The sequence below is a fragment of the Tiliqua scincoides genome, chromosome 4 (assembly GCF_035046505.1).
Source record: "Tiliqua scincoides isolate rTilSci1 chromosome 4, rTilSci1.hap2, whole genome shotgun sequence".
NCBI classification, from domain to species: domain Eukaryota; kingdom Metazoa; phylum Chordata; class Lepidosauria; order Squamata; family Scincidae; genus Tiliqua; species Tiliqua scincoides.
In genome coordinates, this window is record NC_089824.1 from 202,016,446 (window position 1) to 202,039,216 (window position 22,771).

The 22,771-nt window shown below is 45.8% G+C and overlaps 1 protein-coding gene across 3 annotated transcripts in view; it reads left to right on the forward strand.

Annotated features, from left to right (window-relative positions):
• Nucleotides 1–7,705: 7,705 nt before the first annotated feature.
• JPH2 (junctophilin 2) overlaps nt 7,706–22,771 on the forward strand; it is a 113,054-nt gene continuing 97,988 nt past the window's right edge. For all 3 annotated transcript variants that reach the window (XM_066623741.1, XM_066623742.1, XM_066623739.1), the window contains exons 1-2: nt 7,706–8,709; nt 21,231–22,014. In XM_066623741.1, the coding sequence (XP_066479838.1) occupies nt 8,331–8,709; nt 21,231–22,014 (1,163 nt within the window). In that variant the 5' untranslated portion in view covers nt 7,706–8,330. The remainder of the gene's footprint in view (nt 8,710–21,230; nt 22,015–22,771) is intronic.

Consider the following 22,771-nt stretch of genomic DNA (forward strand, 5'->3'; position numbering starts at 1 on the left):
GTACTGTCCCATGCAGGTAGCCTCATCCAAGGCATGAGATACTGGATGCAATGGCCAAAGACCTTGTGCTGAATTCTCATTGCTTGTACTCGGAGGACTCTTTATCTCATGCCAGCAGAAAAACCTCTAGTATAGAAGCCTGCAGTACAGCTACCTGAGCCCCAAAGAAGACACTATAGTAAAATCTACTTGTATTTGCCAGGGCACCTTAGATCTACCTGGTTTCCCCGATCAAAAGATGAGGAACAACAATTAATAACCTCTGCAAGAAGAATGGTGTAAGCTGCTGCATTGTTTGTGTGCACTAGCTTCTGCTGTGAATCTGAGGAATATCATCTGTAGGAACTAGCTTTCTAGTAACAATCTGGAATGTAGTTTAAAGTGAAGAAAACACCAGTGTGATAGATTCAGTGTCATTGTGAAAGTTATGGATTATTGTGATTTGTAGTTGCCAAGTGTATAACTAGGTAATAGATTTAGGATAGTCATGCCTTCAGTAGAGTTTTTAAAAAAAATTTTCCTGGACTTCACATTGCTAAAGATTTGTCATTACGATGGAGGAATGAAGACACACTAACCCTGGGGAGAGGGTAGGTTTGGAAATTCATGGCACTTAAACTATTGTAATGGCTGTATGTGTCAGAAGTAACACATTATCTCCATATTTGCCTTTCAGTTTGCATCGTGAGCACCTGTTGCCTCTAATGTGGTGCTCAGGAAATAGCACATATTTTTGTCTTCAGTGTTAGTCTTCTGCATAATAAGAGACAGGTGTGACTGAAGAGGCTGAAAGATTAGATGGATGTGCTGTACTCATCCCTGCCTCTCCTCCCTCTGCACATAGTCATTTCTTGGAATATGGGTTGTGTTTAGATCAATGAGAGATGCTGTAGCATTGCCTGGTGTGTAGCACAATCCTATTTTCCAGGTGCATATAAAAGTGCTTCTCATAGCGGTACATCTCTTTTGTAATAAGCAGTAAACAATATTTTGATGGGTGCAAAAAGGAAGAAAGAAGAACAAGAGCTGAGCTGTGGAGTGATGTGTAGAGACATTTTAGAGAGGGAGCAGTCAGCACCACTTGGGTGCCCTAATCTACTCTCAGGCCACATCCTTAACAGGGTTGCTTGTGATTAAGTGCTATTAATTTAAACGAGTTGTAGCTCTCTGCCTAGTGAATGAGACACTTGGGCATAGCTTGGATGGTGGTGAGAACTACTCAGAACTGAAATATTTTGAGAATTCATAACATTCAAGCTACATAAGTAACCCGAATGTACCCAGAAGAATTTGGAGAGGGAGATGCTTTTCTTACCTGCTGTTCAAGTGGATTGTATGTTCCACAAAGCTTTTTGCCTGTCCCTGGAATCACTGGTGGGGGTTCTTGAGTGCTAGAGAAAACAAAAATGGTTCAAAAAGCAGTGCAAAGCATAAAGACACAGATGCCTGCTGGAGATATTCTAAAAACAATCTTATGAACTCTTACCTGAAAATCTCATTGGAAATAGTCTTTTATTTCTGAATAAAATATAGAATTGGCCTGCAGGTTGGTTTAGAGTTTAGACATAAGAACATAAGAACATAAGAACAGCCCCACTGGATCAGGCCATAGGCCCATCTAGTCCAGCTTCCTGTATCTCACAGCGGCCCACCAAATGCCCCAGGGAGCACACCAGATAACAAGAGACCTCGTCCTGGTGCTCTCCCCTACATCTGGCATTCTGACTTAACCCATTCCTAAAATCAGGAGGTTGCGCATACACATCATGGCTTGTACCCCATAATGGATTTTTCCTCCAGAAACTCGTCCAATCCCCTTTTAAAGGCGTCTAGGCTAGACGCCAGCACCACATCCTGTGGCAAGGAGTTCCACAGACCGACCACACGCTGAGTAAAGAAATATTTTCTTTTGTCTGTCCTAACCCGCCCAACACTCAATTTTAGTGGATGTCCCCTGGTTCTGGTATTATGTGAGAGTGTAAAGAGCATCTCCCTATCCACTCTGTCCATCCCCTGCATAATTTTGTATGTCTCAATCATGTCCCCCCTCAAGCGTCTCTTTTCTAGGCTGAAGAGGCCCAAACGCCGTAGCCTTTCCTCATAAGGAAGGTGCCCCAGCCCCGTAATCATCTTAGTTGCTCTCTTTTGCACCTTTTCCATTTCCACTATGTCTTTTTTGAGATGCGGCGACCAGAACTGGACACAATACTCCAGGTGTGGCCTTACCATCGATTTGTACAACGGCATTATAATATTAGCCGTTTTGTTCTCAATACCCTTCCTAATGATCCCAAGCATTTCCCAAGCATAGAATTGGCCTTCTTCACTGCCGCCGCACATTGGGTCGACACTTTCATCGACCTGTCCACCACCACCCCAAGATCTCTCTCCTGATCTGTCACAGACAGCTCAGAACCCATCAGCCTATATCGAAAGTTTTGATTTTTTGCCCCAATGTGCATGACTTTACACTTACTGACATTGAAGCGCATCTGCCATTTTGCTGCCCATTCTGCCAGTCTGGAGAGATCCTTCTGGAGCTCCTCACAATCACTTCTGGTCTTTACCACTCGGAAAAGTTTGGTGTCGTCTGCAAACTTAGCCACTTCACTGCTCAACCCTGTCTCCAGGTCATTTATGAAGAGGTTGAAAAGCACCGGTCCCAGGACAGATCCTTGGGGCACACCGCTTTTCACCTCTCTCCATTGTGAAAATTGCCCATTGACACCCACTCTCTGCTTCCTGGCCTCCAACCAGTTCTCAATCCACGAGAGGACCTGTCCTCTAATTCCCTGACTGTGGAGTTTTTTCAGTAGCCTTTGGTGAGGGACCGTGTCAAACGCCTTCTGAAAGTCCAGATATATAATGTCCACGGGTTCTCCCGCATCCACATGCCTGTTGACCTTTTCAAAGAATTCTATAAGGTTTGTGAGGCAAGACTTACCCTTACAGAAGCCATGCTGACTCTCCCTCAGCAAGGCCTGTTCGTCTATGTGTTTTGAGATCCTATCTTTGATGAGGCATTCCACCATCTTACCCGGTATGGATGTTAGGCTGACCGGCCTATAGTTTCCCGGGTCCCCCCTCTTTCCCTTTTTAAAAATAGGCGTGACATTTGCTATCCTCCAATCTTCTGGTACCATGGCTGTTTTGAGGGACAAGTTGCATACCTTAGTCAAGAGATCTGCAACTTCATTCTTCAATTCCTTAATAACCCTTGGGTGTATGCCATCAGGGCCCGGTGACTTATTGATCTTTAATTTATCAATGAGGTCTGAAACATCTTCTCTTTTAACCTCTATCTGACTTAACTCCTCGGTTAGGAGGGGCCGTTCGGGCAGCGGTATCTGCCCGAGGTCTTCTGCCGTGAAGACAGATGCAAAGAACTCATTTAATTTCTCTGCCATCTCTAAGTCTCCTTTTATCTCCCCTTTCCCTCCCTCACCATCCAGAGGGCCAACCGCTTCTCTGGCGGGTTTCCTGCTTCTAACATATTTGAAGAAGCTTTTATTATTCCCCTTAATGTTGCTGGCCATGCGTTCCTCATAGTCTCGCTTGGCCTCCCCTATCACCTTCTTACATTTCTTTTGCCACAGTTTATGTTCCTTTTTATTCTCTTCATTAGGGCAAGACTTCCATTTACGGAAGGAAGCTTCCTTGCCCTTCACAGCCTCTCTAACTTGGCTGGTTAGCCATGCGGGCACTCTCCTGGATTTAGTGGAACCCTTCTTTCTTTGCGGTATACACCTCTGCTGGGCCTCTATTACTGTTGTTTTAAGCAGCCTCCATGCACTCTGGAGAGACTGGACTCTTTTTACCCTCCCTTTCAACCTCCTTCTAACCAGCCTCCTCATTTGAGGGAAGTCCGCCCGTCGGAAGTCAAGGGTTTTTGTTAGAGATTTGCCTGGTATTCTTCCCCCAACGTGCACATCAAAACGGATCGCAGCATGATCACTGTTCCCCAATGGCTCAGTAACGTTTACATCTCTAACCAGGTCCTGCGTACCACACAAAATTAAATCCAGAGTCACCTGTCCTCTGGTGGGCTCCTTGACTAGCTGAGCTAAGCCACAGTCATTTAGCACGTCAAGAAATCCGGTTTCCTTATCGTGACCAGAACACAAATTGACCCAGTCAATATGAGGATAATTGAAGTCCCCCATGATTACAACCCTGTCCTTCCTTGAATTCTAATGTCATTAGCAAAGGTGGGTAGGGAATATATCTGGAGTTATGAGTGGGTTTTTTATATCCCACCCACCAATGTAAAAGTACCTCTTGAGCAGCTTAATAACCATTATAATCTAAGCAATCATCACAACAGATGCATAACAAACTTTCACAAGTTAATTCACCTAGGGAAATTAAAAGAACTCTGCCTAGCACTGAAAAGAGAGAGTAGGTACCAAGGAAGCTTTCCTGAAAAGAACATTTCAAAGGTGGGGTGCCACAGCCATGAAAAAGACTCTTAGATGACAAACTTCTTTTAACTGGTGGGTGGAGGCAGCTGGAGAAGCGGCTCCAAAGGTGACCCACCATATACCAGTATGCTCATGCTGTGATAGGCAATTCTTCAGATGCCTAGGTCTTGAGTTCTTTAGGGCTTTAAAGGTAAGTACCAGCATTCTGAATTTATTGATACCAGATAATTTATTGCAATATAGATATAGGCAGGGTTGCAGTTGCTCCTTGCTAGGTCAATGTAATATATCAGTGAGAATAAGGTACTGTAATTGTACATTTGACTAAAACTGATAGTCACAGTATGGGAAATAGGTAACCAGTGGTTTGCTTTCCTTAACAGAAAAATGATAAATATATTTTCAGCATGTGGTAGACTCTCCATTGGGGGCGTTGTTGTAGACAGCCTGCACTGACAGGGGGTTGGACTTGATCTTGTAGATTCCTTCCGACTCTATGATTCTATGTGTGATTTCATATTTTTGTGGCAAGTCTCTGCTGTCTAAATGCAGGTAACTTATTTTTTTAAAGAATGCTGAATACTAAAATAGTGCATGCATAATGCAAGATTTTCCTAAAATTGCTTATGACAGCAACACTATCCCCTGAAAGTCAAGAAAATTTGAATTATATTGAAATCTGAAGGGGCTGAAGTGCATCATAGTGTACTTTATTTTCATTGAAATAATGCAAGTTGGCCTTGGGGGTCACAACATGTAATATTTTCATATATTGTGTTTATGTAGCACAATGCTAAAACACAAAGGAAACCAAATGTTTTTTGCAAAGGCATACAGGAGGATGCCTTTCATTATATATACCCAAACTTACAAAGGCATGGCGAAGCTGTCCATGTGTGCGCATTGGTTTCAAAGCCAATACATGAATGGTGCAACTGTGTTATGTTGCTCCTGCTGGATGTATTCTGGTGGAACCTGTCTGTTCTTAAAGGACCCTTCAGAATTTGTATATTTATTTGGGTGAGAAGACCATGGTTGTGTCAAAGAATGAGAATCTATGTTTTAACAATATGGAGTCTACTTATTTGACACAACCATAGTCTTCTCACCTGAATAAATATCTGTTAAATTTTTGACTTATTGCTGGCCGTGAAAACCTACAAATATATATAATGGACCCTTCTGAATATTCATGGTGTACATATAGTGCTAAGAAAATTATAAACTCATCTCATTGGCAGGAGAGAGGGAATGTGTATTTCTGCCTAATAGCTGTGAAGCTAAAATAATGGGTTTCTCCAATTTTTTAAAGACAGCTCTCTTTGGGAAAGGAAGTCTTAAAAAAAAACAAACCTTAACTTTAGGCAGCATCTGTGAATCTTACTGAAGCCCATAGACAGGTGAAAGTAGCTGAAGAAAACAGTTAAAACTTCAATGTGCAAGTGGCAGAAAATGAGGATGGAGGAGCCTGCACCCAAGAGATAAGGTCTCACTCTCTACCCCTCCCCCTTTTCACTTTCTCTTCCAAATTAGGAATCCATGCAACATTTTGGAGTAGGACCCCCTTGTCCAAAACTAAAAGCAAACTTGGAAGTTTGAATGCTTGTCAGTTTCTGCACTGAATGGGACCACACCCAAATAAGGAGATATAACGGAATACTGCACACCAATCTGCAGGTGAAAATGAAGGGCAGTTCAGAGCAGTCTCAACACCCCTGTAATGCTGAGGTGGTAGCTGTTAGGGAATCAGCTGCAGAGGCTGGGGCGAGGAGGCCACCGGCCTGCTGGAGCCTGAGTGATGGTGACACCAATGTTAGAAGGCCTCTCATTTCATAGAAATACCAAATACTCAGGGCTGTATTAACCCAGAGCCGGGCCCCTAGGCTTTCAGGTGTTTCAGGCCCCCTCTGGCATTTCAATCTTTCACCCCACTACAGCTGACAGTCTGACTGTGGTACGGCAGGTACTAGACCACAGTATGTAGCCCTATATCCATTTTGAGGGTTGCCTGAGATATGGACAAAGGGGTGAGCGTGCGCACGTGCACACCGTACTTTTCATTCTTTATTTACGGTCACAGACCCAACATCACACTAAACTAATGAGAGTATATAAGGATAAATATATATGTACATGTATTGCTACAGTGCAGAATGCCTTTAACCACTGGAGCCCTAGGGCACAGGTAACTGCATCAGCCAAAAAAAAAAAAAAAAAAAGATGGGCTGGTTTCAGCCTGAACATAACCCTCTCTGGATCAGGCCACAGGCCCATCTAGTTCAGCTTCCTGTATCTCCCAGTGGACCACCAGATGCCTCAGTGAGCACACAAGACAGCAAGAGACCTGCATCCTAATGCCCTCCTTTGCATCTGGCATTCTGAGGTAGCCTACCTCTAAAGTCAGGAGGTTGCACATACCCACTGAAGCTTGTAACCTGTGATGAACTTTTCCTCCAGAAATTTGTCCAATCCCCTTTTAAAGGCATCCATGCCAGATGCCGTCACCACATCCTGCGGCAAGGAGTTCCACAGACCAACGACACGCTGGGTAAAGAAATACCCAGCCCTGCAAATACTGTTGGCTAAGGGGGCTTAGGGCCCAATCCGATGCTTGTCTACTCAGAAGCAAGTCCCATTGTCTTCAGTGGGGCTTACTCTCAGGAAAGTGTGCACAGGATTCATGGCAGCCTTAATGTCTTTCAAAGAGGCAAGGCAGCATCCTGCTCCACAAGTCCCTCCTGCCTGCGCGATGCCTTGGTTGCTGCGTCCCTCTTCCTTCCTCTCCCCCCTTTCCCGCAGCGTGGCTCTGCTCAGGGTCCGGGCTCGCTCCATTCATTCTCTCCCGGCCCCGTTTACAGCAGGAGAGGACTCTTTTTCTGCTATGGGGAAACTTCAGTGCAAGGGATCGGGCAGCCCTTCCCAGGCTGCTATTTTTAAAACCCACTTGCTGGCTTGCCCGGGCTCTCTCTCTCCCCCCTCCAACCCCCTCCTCTTCTCTGATCCCAGCCCAGAAGGGGTGGGTGGGTGTCTCTGTCCTCCATAAAAGGGTCCTGGAAAAGGGGCCGGGCTCTGGGGTTTATTTTAGGAACAGCTCTGGGGATCCGATGGCCTTGTTAGGGCAGCGCTGACCTTTCTGCCGGAGGAGGAGGAAAGAAGGAAGGGGCTGCAGGGAAGAGCCGTAGGCGCGCAGAGCCTATGGGGCTGTTAGGGGGTTGGCACCGCCTGGAGGATCAGCTGGGGTCCCGTCTGTAGAGGCGGGAGGGGGGGAGAGGAGGCGTGGGGACGAGATGTGGGGCAGGTGGGGGTGGCTTTAGAGGGAACCCTGCCCTCACCTCCTTGCCTAGTCCAGGCTCCCAAAGGGCATTTTGAACAAGCTGCAGGGATGTAGCAGGGACTGGGGTTTTGCCTTTGAGACAGAGTTGCAACGTCCACCCAGGGCACGATCAGAGGCTGCTTGGAGGAAAGAGGCAGGGGGATGTGGAGCCTCCAGGCTCTTGCAGCAGAGAAACATTTTTTTTGCCCTCTCCCTCCAAGGCCAGTTTAGAGGCTTTTTTGGTTCTTCCCCCGTGTTCCTTTATTGGGCAGGTTAAGAGTGCCAAGCAGGATCAGTGGCATCCCAAGGGTGTTCATTCATTCTGAGCATTCAGGGTGGCCTGGCACTGCTTCCCCTCCAAACTGATTCTCTCCTACCTGCAGCCTCCTGGCCGTTCTTCTCTTTTTGCCTCCACTTGGCAGGTCACTGCCCCTTGCACAGAAGGTGGCGGACTGGCTTGGCTCTGCAGGAACATGTTGAAAATCTGGGAATGGAGAAACAATCTGGCTGAATAGGAAGGAGAGGAAGGCAGGAGAGAAGGAAGGAAAAAAGAGAGAAGAGCAGGACAACCTGGCGCACTGGTCTTAGCTGGCACCATGAGCGGTGGAAGGTTTGATTTTGATGATGGAGGAGCCTATTGTGGGGGCTGGGAAGGGGGCAAAGCCCACGGGCATGGCATCTGCACCGGCCCAAAGGGGCAAGGCGAGTACTGTGGCTCCTGGAACTATGGCTTTGAAGTGGTAGGGGTCTATACCTGGCCTAGTGGCAACACCTACGAAGGCTACTGGTCTCAAGGCAAAAGGCACGGCTTAGGGATCGAGACCAAAGGACGGTGGTTTTACAAAGGCGAATGGACACACGGTTTTAAGGGAAGGTATGGGATAAGGCAGAACGTGAGCAGCGGAGCAAAGTACGAAGGCACCTGGAATAATGGGCTGCAGGATGGTTACGGCACCGAGACCTATGCTGATGGAGGTAAGGCTGATGAGGAAGTGGCTGGCTGCCAGATTCTGCCTGGGTGGGGAAGAGAGCACCAGGGAATTTGTTATGGGCGTGAGAGGCTGAGGATTGTCTGGTGGAAAAAGACTCCATTCTGGTCTTGGAACAGTTGATGCTGAACAGGTGAAATGAAGACCCTGGACTGGAATGTTTTGGTCTTTCTAGACATACACTTTTTATATAAAATTTCAACCCAGTGCATACATGTGTGGTATGTGCCCAGGCACAAAGCTGAGTGTATTATCCTGGTGTTTTGGTTTTGTGTCCACTTTGAAATTGTGCTGGTGTTTCCTGCAGAAAGAACTGTTGTGTGTCAGCATGCATGCATTCAGAAACAGCATGGTGTTGGACAGCCCAGCACCAATGCTGGGAGGAGGAGGGAGATGCTGGCACCCCATTAGCTCCTGTGATAGTATCCTTCTGCTCTGCAGGTTGGATGAGCCAATTTCACACTGGATGCACAGTTATCTCATAGCATGCTGCAGCTTTTGCTGGTTGGTTAACTGTACAATGAATAGTCCTTAAGATGAGCAGGTGGAGAGCAGGCAGCACTTGTTGAGGGCGTAGCTAGTCGAAAGTGCTGTTGAGGTGGATCTGGCATACTGCCTGCCGCTCGACAAACAAAAATGTGGAAGGGCAATCTCTGGAGTCATCATACTGTGATGCTTCTGTATGTAGCCTCACACAGTTTCCATTAGTCTAGGGGCAGCTGATCTCCTCTTTTGGTCATTTTATAGCTGGTTGGCTCAGAAGTCCTAGCATTTTGTAATTTGCCGTTTCCTGTTTGGAAGGCCTGACGAAGCAAACTTCTCAAGTGCTAAAACACCTTTGCTAACCCTGTGCAAAGTTCTTGATATGAAATTGGTAATGGAAAGGATTGGTTACTAACTAAAATATTTTTGGCCACTCTACAGTAGACTGTGGCTTGATTACATAATTATTAGCAGTTGAGGGCATTTGTCACAACCCTATAAGGATTTATGGAATGTTATAATGACCAGGTTAGTCCTTTGTGATCATAGGCACATCTTTTTAAAGTGTTAAACAATTTTCAGGAGAATCTGAAATGTCAGAGGGGGGTGGCCCCGTTCAGTAAACACTCGGTTTCTGATGACAAATGGGGAGAAATGTTCACCAAGAGGTTCTAGGGTGTTGTTGCTTGTAAAGTTGTTTCCAGGCAAGTCCATCTGGGATCTGAGTCCCTGTTTGATTTCATGTATGTAGACTCCATTTGGATATCTTATCCACTGCATTAGAAGCAACATATGCTGTGGCAATCACTGGTTGAGTGTGTGAGTGAAGGATTGGTTTATGTTTTGCAAGGACTCCTGGGAAGTTCAGCTTGTTGCTGAGGGGCTCTGGAGAGACATGTTGTATCCCCTTGCACAATCTCTGTTGGTGAGTGCTGGGCTATCCAGGGCCAGGTTTGAAAGACAGGTTTCGTCTTCATTGCAGCGTTGTCCCAGCTGTAGTGCTTTACATTTATCCGCAGAGAATGAATGGCAGTCATGCAGTTAGCAAGATAATAAACAATGGCATTTGGAGACACCATTGGGGATACCAGCTGTTTCCTGCCATTGGTGTCTCCAAGGTTGAGACTCAAGCCTACTCCATAATCTGCCTAACCATTAGATTGTGAAAGATTGTTAGGAACTGGCAGAGAGAAAGATGTTATCAAGATCCTTGGTAATGATGGAAAAATGCTCTGCATTTTCTAGGCCATATTCATTTAAGGATTAAATGCAGTTCAGATCTGAATTTAGGGGAGGAGTTTTATAGGGTAATGAGTTCTTAGCCTGAATGTTAAGAGAACCATGCTAATTTGAGAGAGAGGAGTCCCAAACCTGACTGAAGCCACACCTAGATTGAAGAATCTACATGTTGTTCCTAGTCCCATATGTGTGGAGTGGCGAGGGTAACATGCAGTGCAATCCTCTGGATGTGTACTCAGAAGTAAGTTTCATTTAATACAATGGGGTTTATTCCCAAGTAAATGTGCATAGGATTGCAGCCGGGCAGCCCAGTCCTAAGCCGCAGTGGCGCCCAGAGGAGCATCCTGTGGTGCAGAATTTGCATTTGGGGTAAGGGAACACTTGCTCCCTTATCCCGGGTAGCAGGCGGCAATGGATCTCCTTGGAGCTGTACCAGCAATTTAGCTGACACAGCATTTTAAAAAAGGCCTGTGTTGGGCTTTCTGGTCAGGGAGGGGGGCATAGGATTTGGCGGCAGACTCTGCTGCCATCCTCACCCCCCCTCCCGGGCCCGATCCTTCATCCAACTCGCTCTCCCCCTGTCAAGTTCTGCCCCCTCCCCTTGCCCCAAGAAGCCTCACTGCTGGTTGGCAGGAGGACTTACTGCAGAAGCCACTCCAGCATCATCTTATTGGCGCTGACACCCAGCACTTGGCCCAGTGGGCTTACCACCACCTCAGGAGTGCCTTATGCCTCTTTTGCGGTGGTGGTTGCTGGGGCAGCATGGCGGCCACCAGTGCTGCCCCAGTGTAGGATCAGGCCTTAGGTTCCAGGGATTATCTTTAGCAAGTATTCCTGGCATCAATTAAACACCTTCAAGGGCTATGTGTATTTATTGTTGAAACTGCAATACAGGTTGAATATTACTTATCCAAAATGCTTGGGACCAGAAGTGTTTTGGATTTTGGATTTTGCTGGATTTTGGAGTATTTGCATATACAATGAGATATCTTGGGGATGGGACCCAAGTCTAAACATGTGGGTGAGTGGTGAGTAAGCAGGGGGCAGGGCCAGGATCTGGCACTTATACCAGATCCTATCCATGTTCCCGGGCAGCCTGGGGCAGCTCCAGGCTTCTTGGATCTGCACCATCTCTTGAGGTTACCCAGGGTAAGGGGAAATGATTCCCCTTGCCCTGGGCTGAGCCGCAACTGGTCTCAACGCTGCCTTGGATGTGGAGCAGACCCACCAGCCTGCCTGCTCCAGGGCAGGTTAGGATTGGACTGTCAAACTTAAAGTCATGAAGCTTGCATAAAATAACCTAATTAGACAATTTACTGTGTAAGAAATTTGTGAATGCATTTTTTATAAGTACAGTATATTCTGCCAGTTACATAGTTTTGAAATGTTTGCCATCTTCATACTTAACAATTGAAGTATCTTCCTTTTATGTGAAGTCACTTATTCCAAAGGTCTTTGAAATGCTTTATAAAGCAGCTATTACAGTGATTGATTGCTCCAACCAGCATTAAAACTAGTGGGGGTAGACTCTATAATGAGACTTTGCAGGTGCTTATAGCTCATGCCAACTCATCAGTAAGAGAATCCATGGGGGAAGCATGGGAATGTGATAACAAGGCTATTTTTTTTTCCAAATAGTAATAAATCTTTAATGTTTGTGGGGGGTCTTGTTTATTTTATTTTTATTTTTTTACTAACAGGCAGCATTTTGACAGATATATATCCTTCAAGGACAGCTTGCTTTCTCAGAGCTAGTCAATTGTATTGGCCTAGAGACTGAAGTACGAATCGTAAAGTCCCTGATTTAAATCTCGCCTTGGCCACAAACCCACTAGATGGCCTTGAACAAGCCAGCCTCTTGGCCTCACCCCACCTTAAGGTAAAGCATACGTATAATAATACTGAATTGCTGTTCAGAGTTGTCACCAGTAGAATAATAATAATAATAATAATAAAAATAAAAATAAAAATAAAAATAAAAATAAAAATAAAAATAAAAATAAAAATAAAAATAAATAAATAAATAAATAAATACGGGTATTTATATACCGCCTTTCTTGGTCTTTATTCAAGACTTTATTCAAGGTGGTTTACATAGGCAGGCTTATTTAAATCCCCGTAGGGATTTTTACAATTGAAAGAAGGCTCTATCTTTCAAGAGCCACAACAATTCAGAAGTTTGGTTCTGATATGGCCTCCATCCTGGCCTCCATCCTCCCACGCTCAGAGCAGATGGAATAACTCGGCTCAGCTTGTCAGCTGCTTCAAGGTCGCACGGTGCCGGTGGCCTCGAACTGGCAACCTTGTGGTTGTTATCTTCAGGCAAATGGAGGCAAATGGAGGCTCTACAGAAGCTGGTGAGGGAACTCACTAGGGAGAACTGTTGGTCACCACTGTGGGGTTGGAGGGGGAGGAGACTCTACTTTTGCTTATAAGCACCAAGAGTGACTGAGGAGGCCAGCACTTCTGGGGAGAAAGGCAGGACTACGGCTCTTGACAGAGGCAGCTGCAGTCCTTTGAGTGGTGTGGGTGCCATTTTGTTATCTCCTAATGCCCCTCCCCAGCATCTCATCATCTCAGGGTGAGACTTTACCGGCATTGTAGGGGGAAGCAAATGGTAGCTGTGCTTTTCCCCGCAGCTGCTGAAAGAAGCCTTGGTGCTGGTAGACCTGTTCAACCCAGGGGGACCCATAACGGATCAGCAGCGTAGCCTTGCTAGGGCACTGATGCCAAGGCTGCTGTCCAAGGATGCCACCCATCAACATTTTATTTATTTATTTCTGTATTTATACACCTCTTTTTCATCCTCAGACTTTTCTTCAGATATTACTCAAAGTGGTTTACATAGGCAGGCTGTCCTAGACCCGGTAAGGGTCTTTACAATATATATAGAACCCCTCTCTCTACAGATGTTTTCCTTTAGGTGTAGTCATCTTTCTTGGTTGCCAACACATGCCATGAAGCCTGGCTTCTTCATATACAATGTTGGGCTGAACACTTTGCTGCTCCCCTGGTCAGGATATCAGTCTTGTGCAGAGCGCAAAGAATAAATTGATTCTGAACTGGAAATTACAGTGGGAGTCTCTGACTGGGGATCCTAACTCCCAGTTAGCCCCTGCCCTGTTCGTGTAGTGCATTGCGTAATGCCAAGCATGTGTGGTTGGATCCCAAGGCCCAGAATACCCTCCTTGTCTGGGCCTGCGTGTCTTGCCTTCCAACTAGAGAGCTTCTCTGGCGTCTCATGTTTTCTTCCCCTAATCACCCCCATCCTCCAGCCTTCAAGTGTTGTGTTGACTTCTGGGATGATTCCTTAGGATAATTAATACCCTTGGGAATTTCCTAATGATGAAATGATTCATTAAGTTGACAGTTAAATATTTCACCCTCTGAGATCTCTGTTGCTCTTTTGACTCGGTTCTCGTGGGAATGTGATTTTTAGAGGAAAGAGATCTTAATGCGTATAGAACTATCCATCTCTCAAATGACACCTGCATTTTTGACAGAAATGTTATCTCTCTGATTGGAGAAACAACTATTACTGCAGATCATGGGTGAGTTTCTTCACCTAGCAGGAATTCCAGCGTGACACGCTTCATATCACTTTATAATGCTGTATCATATCATATCATTTCATACCACTTTATAAGGCACTTTATAATGCCGTTGTACAAATCAATGGTAAGGCCACACCTGGAGTATTGCGTCCAGTTCTGGTCGCCACACCTCAAAAAGGACATAGTGGAAATGGAAAAGGTGCAAAAGAGAGCGACTAAGATGATTACGGGGCTGGGGCACCTTCCTTATGAGGAAAGGCTATGGCGTTTGGACCTCTTCAGCTAGAAAAGAAACGCCTGAGGGGGGACATGATTGAGACATACAAAATTATGCATGGGAAGGATAAAGTGGATAGAGAGATGCTCTTTACACTCTCATATAACAACAGAACCAGGGACATTCACTAAAATTGAGTGTTGGGAGAGTTTGTATTGGCAACCTTCAGTCTCGAAAGACTATGGTATCGCGCTCTGAAAGGTGGTTCTGGCACAGCGTCTAGTGTGGCTGAAAAGGCCAATCCGGGAGTGACAATCCCTTCCACACCGGGAGCAAGTGCAGTCTGTCCCTGGTCTGTCTCCCTGGCTATGGGCCTTCCTTCTTTGCCTCTTAGCCTCAGACTGTTGGCAAAGTGTCTCTTCAAACTGGGAAAGGCCATGCTGCACAGCCTGCCTCCAAGCGGGCCGCTCAGAGGCCAGGGTTTCCCACTTGTTGAGGTCCATCCCTAAGGCCTTCAGATCCCTCTTGCAGATGTCCTTGTATCGCAGCTGTGGTCTACCTGTAGGGCGCTTTCCTTGCACGAGTTCTCCATAGAGGAGATCCTTTGGGATCCGGCCATCATCCATTCTCACGACATGACCAAGCCAACGCAGGCGTCTCTGTTTCAGCAGTGAATACATGCTAGGGATTCCAGCACGTTCCAGGACTGTGTTGTTTGGAACTTTGTCCTGCCAGGTGATGCCGAGGATGCGTCGGAGGCAGCGCATGTGGAAAGCGCTCAGTTTCCTCTCCTGTTGCGGGCGAAGAGTCCATGACTCGCTGCAGTACAGAAGTGTACTCAGGACGCAAGCTCTGTAGACCTGGATCTTGGTATGTTCCGTCAGCTTCTTGTTGGACCAGACTCTCTTTGTGAGTCTGGAAAACGTGGTAGCTGCTTTACCGATGCGCCTGTTTAGCTCGGCATCGAGAGAATGAGTGTTCTCATAACTTGGGAGAGTTAGGACAGACAAAAGAAAATATTTCTTTTCTTAGCGTGTGGTTGGTCTGTGGAACTCCTTGCCACAGGATGTGGTGTCGGCATCTGGCCTGGATGCCTTTAAAAGGGGATTGGACAAGTTTCTGGAGGAAAAATCCATTACGGGTTACTAGCCATGATGTGTATGTGCAACCTCCTGATTCTAGAAATGGGCTATATCAGATTGCCAGATGCAAGGGAGGGCACCAGGATGCAGGTCTCTTGTTATCTGGTGTGCTTCCTGGGGCATTTGGTGGGCTGCTGTGAGATACAGGAAGCTGGACTAGATGGGCCTATGGCCTGATCCAGTGGGGCTGTTCTTATGTTCTTATATCAAGTTTAGGTATGTGTGCATATTTTTAATGTACCAGTCTTTTTAAATCCAAATAATTATTTGCTCTAAAGTTTGTTGACAGCAAAGCTATCAAGTATAACACCTACACAACCTATAAACACCTATACCTATAAAACCTACACCTGTGTTTATAAACACCTATATACACACATGCATATAAATACCTATAATTTCATGCGCACGCGCGCGCACACACACACACACTTAAAAGCTCTATTGATGTTATTTGCTTAATTTCTGTCTTGTTCTACCCACGTTGTACATAATTTTAACTCTGCTAACTGAGTAAGAGGCACTTTTTCAAGTGAATGCTCCTCTTTTTTTTAGCAGGGGGAGAGTAACTGGCCCTCCTCACCCCAGCAGTGTTTTTTCTTGTGGCTGCCTGCTAGTGTTCTTTTGCATCTTTTTAGATTGTGAGCCCTATTGGGACAGGGAGCCATTAGTTATTTGATTTTTCTCTGTAAACCACTTTGTGAACTTTTTGTTGAAAAGCGGTATATAAATACTGATGATAATGATGATTAGTAGTTGGCAACCTTCAGTCTCGAAAGACTATGGTATCGCGCTCTGAAAGGTGGTTCTGGCACAGCGTCTAGTGTGGCTGAAAAGGCCGATTCGGGAGTGACAATCCCTTCCACACTGGGAGCAAGTGCAGTCTGTCCCTGGCCTGTCTCCCTGGCTATGGGCCTTCCTTCTTTGCCTCTTAGCCTCAGACTGTTGGCCAAGTGTCTCTTCAAACTGGGAAAGGCCATGTTGCACAGCCTGCCTCCAAGCAGGCCGCTCAGAGGCCATGGTTTCCCACTTGTTGAGGTCCACTCCTAAGGCCTTCAGATCCCTCTTGCAGATGTCCTTGTATCGCAGCTGTGGTCTACCTGTAGGGCGCTTTCCTTGCACGAGTTCTCCATAGAGGAGATCCTTTGGGATCCGGCCATCATCCATTCTCACGACATGACCGAGCCAACGCAGGTGTCTCTCCTTCAGTAGTGCATACATGCTAGGGATTCCAGCACGTTCCAGGACTGTGTTGTTTGGAACTTTGTCCTGCCAGGTGATGCCGAGAATACGTCGGAGGCAGCGCATGTGGAAAGCATTCAGTTTCCTCTCCTGTTGTGAGTGAAGAGTCCATGACTCGCTGCAGTACAGAAGTGTACTCAGGACGCAAGCTCTGTAGACCTGGATCTTGGTATGTTCTGTCAGCTTCTTGTTGGACCAGACTCTCTTTGTGAGTCTGGAAAATGTGGTAGCTGCTTTACCGATGAATAATAATAATAATAATAATAATAATAATAATAATAATAATAGTGTTCTAGTTCAAATTTAATCCAAACTCTGATTCTAAAATGTGAAGTGAAAAATCCTACAGAATCCCTCCCTATAGATCAGTGGTTCTCACACATTTAGCACCAGGACCCACTGGGACAGAATGAGAATCTGTTGGAACCCACTGAAAGCAATGTCATGACCTGAAGTGACATCATCAAGCAGGAAGATTTTTAACTATCCTAGGCTGTAATCCTACCCACGCTTACCCAGGAGTAAGTTTCCTTTACTATCATTGTTAAAAGAATATACATAGTAGTTTGTTAAAAGTACAAGTCTATAATTTCCCCAAATGCAGTCACATATCATGGTAGCATCAAGTCTAATATATTAAAAATAAAATATTGATGTTAAAAGTACAAGTCTATAACATTTCCCCAAATGCAGTCACATATCATGGTAGCATCAAGTATAATATATTAAAAATAAAATATTGATGTTAAAAGTACAAGTCTATAACATTTCCCCAAATGCAGTCACATATCATGGTAGCATCAAGTCTAATATATTAAAAATAAAATATTGAAATGAATGGGGACCCACCTGAAATTGTCTTGCGACCCACCTAGTGGGTCCCGACCCCACAGTTTGAGAAACACTGCTATAGATTAAAAATCCACTCACTCCTATCCAGGTTTATACCTGACTGCTGGAAGACAAGTCAAAAGAGAGATCCAAACTGAACAGCATTTCCAAAGGCTTGGTCTTTGGAGAATGCAAAATTTTGTTTAGCAGGAAAGTCTGTGTACTTACTATATGAACAAAAATCAGTGTAAGGACAACGTGCACCTTTATCTCTTTTGTTTCTCAGATAATATTAGCTCACCATTTTCATTAGTTTCTCTGCACTCCCCTGGGGTATAAGGTTGCCAACTGTTTTATCTGGCAGCACTCCGGGGCCTTTCCAGGGTTGTTATAAGGATTTGAGATACAGTCTAAAGTGCTTTGAATAGTGAAAATGTATAAATGCTAAAAAGTATGTGACCATGTTACAAGGGAATCAGTTCTGTTGGTGTAGCTTTACCCAGCATGAAGATGCAATTTTTGGAAAAGCTAGAGCTCAACGCTGGCGCTGGGTAATACAAACGTGTCCGTGGTACCTAAGGAGGAGTGTCACTGATGCTGGGTCAGCATCAGTTTGCACTGGGCCTCAATGCCAAGTAGGGCATGCCAGGGGCTAAGTCACACCACTGGGCGGCAGTGCGGAATTTGGGGGCATGGGGAGATGTTCTGGGGTGGAGGTAGGGCAGGGGGAGGGGGAGGGAGGGGAGGGGGTTCGGGAGGCAGGTGGGACTGGCAGAGCCCTGCTCCACCAGATCCTATCTTCTGTGTCAAGCAGCAGAGCTAGGGATGGGATTGGGCTACCCCATAGCTGTTAAATGTACAGGGATTCTGCCACAAAATGTTGGCAGTTCTATCCGTGGTGTCAAAGCAGAATGAAGATAACTGCTTTCATGAGGAGTCCAGTGCCTCACCCTGGCTCCTTTTACACAGCTGGGGCTATTGTGCAACCCATAGTTGAGGTTTTTTTTTACATCTACAGTTCAAGCTGCTTGAAATTGACTGCTTTTCTTCTGCTAGCACCAGGTGCTGCCAGGAGTGGGATAACTTGGGAGAAGACATCCCTGCTTCCCAATAATAGTAATAGTAATAATAAATAGCATATATATATAGCAAAGAAGTTTTTCTTTTGAGTTCAAAAATGTGAAAACATTGGCTGCTTTAAGACCCACAGAGTTGATGAGAGGCCAAATGGAAGGTGGTTGTTTTGGAAATGGTTATTCACATAAGCAGATCTCAAATATTTTTAGGGTTTCGGATGAACAGGTATCTCAATGTGTACCTCTATGAGGTACATACATTATCTCAATGATCTTTATAACAGCTACATAAATTAAGTCAGTATTACTATCCCCTCCTACACTTGCTATTAGCTGGTATTCCTGCAATTTATAACCTGAACGAGTGCAATTTCATGGATGTTTCCAGTTGGTCAATGCATGGATGTGATCACCAATTAATCTTGGGACCAGGTCTCAAAATTTTTTATCCTGGAATACCTCAAGGGTGCCTTGGCAAACTACCCTCCTTGGACCCGAATCTACCAGGTTGTACCCTGAGAGGTTCAGTCCACCAGCAGCACCAGAGGACTGTGGGCACCCAGAGGTGCTCTCAGGAAGCAGCACCTTCTTATCACCCTGGGTAGCTGCCCAAGATGAGTATGCTCCTGGGTAAGGATGACTGCAGACCAAGAGAATTAGCTTTGTGGCATGGTCCCTTTAACCAGCCCCACCAGCTGCACTCTGGAAGAACTTGGGAGGAAATTTGCTCTCCTGGCCTTACTCCTTTTGGGGATTGTTTGAAGTGCTATTAAAAATCAGTGGGGAATTAAGGTATAAGATGCTGACTTAGACCAGTGTTTCCATTCTGCCCAGTTCTGCCTACCAGCAGTTCTCTAGGATCACAGGAAAACGTCTCACTCTGACCTTCTGCCAGAGAGAGATGCTTTAGCTGGAGTTGCCTTAGAGATGCATTAGTTGGATTAAGCCCAAGTTACCCTATGTACAAACCATGCGCTTTGCTGCTGAGCTATGGCCTTTCCCAGTGCATGCTGCAGCCCAGCCACAACTATTTCGCCTAAGATGACCATTATGTTTTCCATGTCCCTTGCTGGGCTTCACGTGTCCTATGGCCTTCTAGCATCCCTAAGGATTACTGTCCTTCGCTAGCATGGTGGAAATCACTGGCAAGCCGTTGCAGATGGAGGCTATAAAAATACCCCCTTGTACAACTGGCCGGTTGCCTATGAGAAAGCAAATCCTTGGGGGAGAGTTAATGCTCTTAAAACTCCTAATAAATATTTGTATTTAGCATATTTCCTCCCAGGATACCCTCACTGAATGGAAGTTTGTGGGTGGTGGTGGTGGTGGTTTGCTAATTTTGAGATAGGATGTTGTAGTACGGAGTGATGGATAGAAGCAGAGCTGAGTTCTGCTTCTTTGGTGGTTTGCTTGTTACTGAGGTAACCATATCAACAGAAGGAGGACAATCAAGTGAGACAAAAACTCTTGTGTGAGAAAAAGTTCATGTTATGAGGTAATTGGTGGGTAGGAACCAGGTTCCTTCTGCGGAAGAGTTCAAGTTGGCTGTAGTAAAGAAGCTTTGGAGAGACTTTGTCTCCAGCCACCTCCCTCATAGAAAACATCATTTTTGCTTTCTAGTGCTCAAAGTAATACAGCAAATTTGGCTTTTGTTCCTGTTGGAAAACAGCCAAACGTATTATCCCCCCCCTTTTTATAGGTGTGGAAATGGCCTCAATTACTTTTACACTTCAAAGTCCATGTCAGTTCATTTCATTCATTCATTTTTAATGTTTGTAGCTCCCTTTTCTTTCCTAAAGGAAGCCCAAAGTCACTAAGGTCCCAATCCAATTTTTCAGCACCGATGAAGTTGCAATGGAGCCCCAGGGTGTAAGGAAGCATAGAATCAGAGAGTTGGAAGGGACCTGATAGGTCATCTAGTCCAACCCCCAAGCGTTCTCCTACCTTGAGGAGGCCTCCGTGACTGTCCCCCACCACAGGATGCAGCGCATGCCTTGTGGTAATGGAAAGCGCTGGAGAGTTGGATGGAATTGGGCCCTAAGGCCCCAATCCTATACCCCACTATCCTATATGATGCAGCCGTGTTAGAATTGCAGTTTTGTTAATAAACTAGGAGGTGCATATGTGAACATCGCAGACGTCGAAATTGCAGGAGGTCAGCGTAGCTGGTGGTTTCTACTAGCAGTAAAAACCCCTACTCTTGAAGAAAAATAGGTGAGGGGGGCGGGAGTTTGGAATAACTGCTGCATGCTGCTCTCCCAAACTGCAGAAACTTCTCCAGCAAGAAATGGAAAAATACATCTCCCTCATACCGCCAGGAAATACCGTTAGTAACAGAGGTTAGCACAGAAGTGCAACTGTGGGCCCGCAGAATATAGAGAGTTATGTTGGCTGAGCAGGAAGAGAGCGCAACACAACCAGGTGATGAGAAGCTTATTAAATACATTCTTCTTTGAGCTGGGTAATTCAGGGCAACTTGGTGGAGCATACATTCCTTGGGCTGGAGGACCCTCGGGGGAGATGTTCATAGAATTATGGCCAATAATTCTAACCTAATGGTTAAAACTGGCCAGTAGACAGGGAGCAGCAAACCTTAGGCAAAAGTCTAAAACTGTGAGTATTTAATGCCTGAACAAGTATGATTTCCCATAGGTTATTGGACACACATGGTTGGAAACATGTAGTTTGTGTATCTAACTCTCCCTTACTTTTGCATCTTCCAGGTACTTACCAAGGCCAGTTCACCAATGGTATGCGCCATGGTTATGGTGTCCGGCAAAGTGTCCCATATGGCATGGCTGCTGTAGTCCGCAACCCTCTAAGGACCTCACTTACCTCTCTCCGTAGTGAGCACAGCAATGGAACCCTGCTGCAACACGATTCCCCGTCTGCTAACCAGGAGACCGTTCCCATGACGCCTACTATCACACGGGGTGGCTTTGCTCTCAGCTTGTATGCAGATGCTGAAGCTGGCAAGCTGAAGAAGGGTGGACTCTTCAGACGTAGTTCCTTGTTTGGGAAGTTGAAGAAATCTGACTCCAAGACTTCCTTGGCCAGCCAAAGGAGCCGACTCAGCTTCCTCAAGAGTGAGAGTGGTGTCAGCTCCACTGGGAGTGATGCGGCTTCCACAGCTAGCTTGGGAGAAGGAGCAGAGGGAGAGGACTTCCCACCCTTTGATGCTGATATTGATGCCACCACTACAGAGTCCTACATGGGCGAGTGGAAGAATGACAAGCGCTCAGGGTTTGGTGTGAGCGAGAGATCAAGCGGCCTGAAGTATGAGGGTGAATGGCTGGATAATGTACGGCATGGATACGGTTGCACCACCTTGCCTGATGGTAAGAAAGAAGAAGGGAAATACCGAATGAATGTCCTGATCAGAGGCATGAAGAAGCGGGTGATACCTCTGAAAAGTGCCAAGATAAGGCAGAAAGTGGACCGGAGTGTGGAAGGAGCTCAGAGGGCAGCCGCTATTGCCAGGCAGAAATCTGAGATTGCAGCTTCTAGGTAAGAGCTTGAGGTCTTTCAGTTGCTATGTGATTGTTAAGCATAAGGCACTGAAGTTTTGTTTTTATTTATGAATGGATATTTGTAACGGATAAAACTCAAAAAGTGTACAGATTAGATGCAGATCACAATTTGGGGCACAGAAACATTGAAAAAATTTCTGGGAATTGCACTATTAAACTTTTGCATTCACAAAGTCCCATCTTTGTGGACCAATTTATGTCCTGCTATGCTCTAACATGCCCACTAGACTTGGTGTTGGATGGAGAACTTCAGTGATCAGTCCTAACCATCTGGGTGGAAGTACAGGCATTGTGGAGAACAGACATCTGCTGCAGATAAGCTATAGAGTGGAGGAGCCATAGCTTAATAGTACAGTGTGTGCTTTCTAGGCAGAAGGCCTCCCCCCAATTTAATACCTAGGATCTCCAGTAAACAGGTGGATTGGGAAAGATCTCTGTTTGAAATCCTGGATTGCTTCTTACGGTCAGAGTAGATCAGGGGTCCCAGGGGTTTGGATGCTAGCGAACTGCTGAGAGTAGGAAAGGTTACACTCAGAGAAGGCATGGCCAGATTTACATCCTGTGCTGCCACAGACCTCTCTCAAGCCAACCTTGCCTCCTCTGCTGCCCTTTTCACTCCCTCGGCCTCTCCTTGCTTAGGAGAGCAAGGGAGTGGAAAAGGAAGTGTGGAAGAGAGAGGAGAGGGAGATGCTCAGCTCTTCCCACTTTCTGCACTTTACTGAGCAGGGCCGGCA